At 52.0% G+C, this 4,234-nt stretch overlaps 1 protein-coding gene across 1 annotated transcript in view; it reads left to right on the top strand.

Annotated features, from left to right (window-relative positions):
- The window catches only part of AXIN2 (axin 2), a gene marked incomplete at its 3' end in the record, with an annotated part of 12,134 nt that extends 8,902 nt beyond the window's left edge, over positions 1 to 3,232 (top strand). The window contains exon 3 of the mRNA XM_010024999.1: positions 3,130 to 3,232. Coding sequence (XP_010023301.1) covers positions 3,130 to 3,232 — 103 coding nt within the window. The remainder of the gene's footprint in view (positions 1 to 3,129) is intronic.
- Between the last annotated feature and the right edge of the window lie 1,002 nt (positions 3,233 to 4,234).

The following is a 4,234-nucleotide window of genomic DNA, read 5'->3' as shown; positions in this document are numbered from 1 at the left end:
GGAGGGGGAGATGAAAGGGGATTTTTTTTAATTTGCTTATATCTTATTTATGGATTTACTTTGGACACAGGGGAATGCTGCTGAGCAAACTTCAAATATTACCTTATCTTACAAACCAGGCTTTTGATGTTGGCAAGATCAGAGGCTTGTTTCAGAGCTGTTGCCAAATGAAGATGGGAGTGAATGCATATGCGCATGAGTCTGATATTTCAAAGCAGCAGTAAAACTACATTCAGGTTAGGTCAGGCACATCTGAGTCAAAAGGCTAAGATAATTGGCTCAGCTTAAATGGCAGCTGACTGGGTAGAAGACTTCAAACTAGTGTTTCCCCCAGAAACAGATTGGCTTCGCCCCAGCCTGGTTAGCTGAAATGTTTATAATTAAACTCTACTATTTAGTGCCTAAACTCTGCAGCTCTTCAGCCCGCAGCTTTCAGTGGCCAAGAAAGTGAGTGCAGATGTTTGCTGCTGGAGCAAGGGGAGAGGTGGCACCTGGAGAGCTGGGGTTAACCCTTGTGCTGCTCCAAGACCTCTGGCCAAGCTCAGCCTTTTAATTTCAAAGGCACTTTCTCCTGCTGGGGGGGGGGTCTGCTTCAGCATCAGGGGTCCCCCTCATCCCTTGCACTGAGCCAGGCTGCAGCTCCAATTGTGTGTCCCTTACTCACCCGTTGGTCACCTCTTCAGCCCTGGCCTTGTCCATTTTCCCTCTAGGTTTAGACAGCACACATCAAAGGGGCTGTAAAAGTCCCTCCCCGTTCCCCAGGCTGCCTTTCCCAGGCTGCTTCACAGCTTTCCCACCCCACTGAAATTCCTCTTTTTATTAAAAATCAACCTTTTCTTTAATTCTGCACGTTGTTACAAGTTGTGAAACTCTTCTGAAAGGCAGGGCTGTAAAAGCAGGGAGCAGGTTTGATGTGGGGCTCTCTGGTGCAACTAGAGGAGGAAGGAGCACCTTTTGTACTGACTTGAATGAGGCAAATCTGAAGTGAGGAGCTGTGCTGTTGGATCAGTGTGGCTTTTCCTTCTCCTTTTCAAGCCTGGGAATGACATGAATCCCTGCTTCTGCTCCATAGCCTGGCCTAGGACATTCCCTTTGGGCAGAGATGGTCCCCCCAGAGCTGGGAGCTTGGGGATACACTGGGAGATGCGCTCCCAGCTTGGTGTCCGCAGCAGAGGGGTTGGGGACATCTCATGCTTGCAAACCTGGAGGGATGTGGGGAGCACAGAAGGGCTGCAGGGCTCCCGTTGTCCCTTGGTGGCGTCCTTGGGTGCCTCTTGTTGAGCACCCAGCCCTTCAGCTGCTTCCCTGCTCTTCCCCATGTGGCCTCCTGGACTGTCATTTGCAGAGGACACCTCCTCATCCATTGCCTGTGCTAACGGGATGAGTCTTGTGTGTATGGATGCAGGTAACGTGCTCTTGCTGGTGTTTTAACTTGCCTTTGTAATGCCTGTTCTACTGGTTATTCCCTGTATTGAAGGTCTTCCCTAAGAGACCCATGTCTCAGGAAGCTTCAGTTAACAAATGCTTCTCTGAAGCTGCAGGTGATTTGGTTTTCACCTTAGATTTGCTTTTCCCCCTCCTCCCCCAAAGCTAAGGCATGTCATATACCTGTTGTCCTCTGGGTTCATGGAGCAGAAATGCTTGGTGGCCACCAGTGGCTGTGGTCGGTGGCCATGGCCAGCTGTATTGGCCAGTATGTGCTGGGTTCTTCCCCAAAAACGCATTTTTGGGGACAGTAGGACAATTAACTCCTTTTCACTTGTAATGTAACTCGTGTCATGGACTGAGTCTAGAGGAGGCTGATGTTCATCCTGCGGCATCAAGGACTTTCTCTGCAGTCCTGGCGTGCTCTCCTCTATTATAAAGGCTTTTCCCCAGTTTATTAAGATGGAATTGTACTGATCTTTCACTCCGGGCTTTGCAGCTTCACCTTGCTCATTAAAACAATTTAATGGCAACTGAACGCTTTGACCAAGGTCTTCATAAAGGCCCTCAATAGCACACTTCAAACCTTGAGCGTGGAGCGATGGCATCTAATCATCCTCCTCAAGAGAAGGGGCCTGGTGTCTTTGGGAAGGCATTCCCTTGTGCCTCATCTCTGTCCATGTATCCAAAGCCTGTTGGTGTGTCCCTGCCACCAGTGTGGCCACGGGAGGTGGCACACAGGGATGCTGTGCTGTGTTGGCTCCTCTGGCAGCAGCGCGGGGCCACCGCTGCCTGCTCGGCCGCTGCTCCTCCTTGGGCAGGAGCTATTTTCTCTGCTGAGGAGATGAGTCAGGTCTGGGGGCAGGTGGATGAAAGGGATGGGACCGGAGATCAAGGTTACTCACCCAGTCTGAGGGAAGAGGAGGAATCAGACATTCAGGATCTCCAGGCATGCTCTTCCGGCTGTCCCCGCTGTCTGTGGAAGGCCCTTTAATCCTCACTGCGGGAATTCTTTGCGTGGCTGGATGAAACACCCGGCGTTGCCTCGAGCGGGATGTGCAGGGGCTGTTCCCACCGGTGCTCCTCACCTGGGCTCTTCTCATGGCTTCCTAGCCAGGAGCTGGTGTGGTCAAAGGGAGCAGTGTCATGCCTGGAGGGTGCAGCCCAGCTTCGCTCGTGCCTCGTGGTGTCCTGCCTGCGCTGGCCAGCCCCAGGGCAGCAGAAACATCTCTGATCTTAAAGCAGGGCTAGAGATGGGGACCAGCCTTTTGATGGTCATCCATCCTCAGTCCCTTCTTGTTTCCAGCACTCCATGGGGTGTTTCAGAGCTTGAGGAAAGTTGTGGTCTTAGAGAGCATAATTCAGGGGTGAAAAAGCAACTAAAACACAGGGGCAGAAGCAGAAACCAGGCACTGGAAGGGCCTTTCCATGAGATGCCTCAGAAGTGAAGCTGGTGGGATCTTTGGGCGTCTTCCCATGCGGAGTTGCCTTCAGCTTGCTTTTCAGCTGTTGCTGAATTACTGCACATCCATGCAGATGGTGACACAGGCAATTCCCAAGCCATCAGATGGTCGAGGCTTCAGGTGGCATCCAGAGGGCTCAGCACCTATGGTGTGCCTGGGTGGTTTCAGAGGTGATGGAGAAGCACCTTGCTTAGAGCATGGGGGGAGCCCCGACTGATGGTGACCTGTCTTCCCTGTGCAGAGATGGGATCCCCCCGTACAGAATTGGGAGCAAGAAGCAGCTCCAGCGGGAAATGCATCGGAGCGTCAAGGCCAACGGTCAAGTTTCTCTACCTCATTTTCCGGTAAGTTCAGGTGGGAGCTGCAGGGAATGGGTTGGCCATGGGAAAGGTTGGGATTGGGAACTGGCACAGTTCCCACAGGGAGCAGGGGAGGAGAGTGTTGCCATCCTTACATCATGCCACGGAAGAGGTGGTGCTTGGTGTTGGGCAGGAGCCACGTGCTCTCAGCATCCTTGCAAAAACTTGCTTGTGTACAGCCCCGTTTTGGTCCTTCCTTGAAAACCAGGTGCTAATGAGGGCTTTTCAGTGGCACTTCATTTGTCCTCCTGGTCTAAATCCAAGCAGAGATGCCCGGGTTGGGTCTGGTGAGAGCCTTGGCTTTGGCCACCACCCTCACACCTCTGCTGTGCTGGGGCTTGGCCTCATCCGCGTCGCCGGTGGCCTTGGAGAGCACACCTCCTGTGAGCTGGTGGGATGCAGGAGCTCCCAAAAGAGGTGTTTGCAGTGGATACCTGCCTGGCGTTGAGGGGCTCCGAGTCCTGCCATCGCTGTGCTCTCCAGAATTACCTCTCTGCCTTGCTAATTCAGTTGACTTGCAGGCTCCCGATTCCTGCAGCGAGTAAACTGTTTACAGAGACAAGTACAAACTTATCTGGTCTTGAGATTAATATGCGAAAATTCCTCTTTCCGCTGTGTTAAGCAGCAAGCAACCAGAGATGATATTTCTGGGGTGTGTGTGGGGGGGTGGTTTATGTGGTTTTTTCTTTTTGGTATCTTTTTTTTTCCCCTTCCCCTTCCTCCCTAAAGAAAGTTCTATAGCCTGAGCTTGTAAATTAGATTATTTTGTCCCAGGGCGTGCAAATCGACTTTCTCTGTAAGGCAGTGCTTTGATCAGGGACTGAATAGAGCCAGCTTGTGTAAGAGTGACAATTTCCAGCAGAGTGGCCTTTTTCTACCCTCACATCATTTCTGGAGCTAAGTGGTTGCCGGAGAGAGGCCCCACCTCATCTGGTGGGTAGTGTGTGAAAGAGTTGGCAGTTCAGCTTTCTGCTTTCGGGGGGGGGA

Source organism: Nestor notabilis, unplaced genomic scaffold, assembly GCF_000696875.1.
Source record: "Nestor notabilis isolate BGI_N333 unplaced genomic scaffold, ASM69687v1 scaffold20402, whole genome shotgun sequence".
Lineage (NCBI taxonomy): Eukaryota > Metazoa > Chordata > Aves > Psittaciformes > Psittacidae > Nestor > Nestor notabilis.
This window is presented reverse-complemented; position numbering and strand designations above follow the sequence as displayed.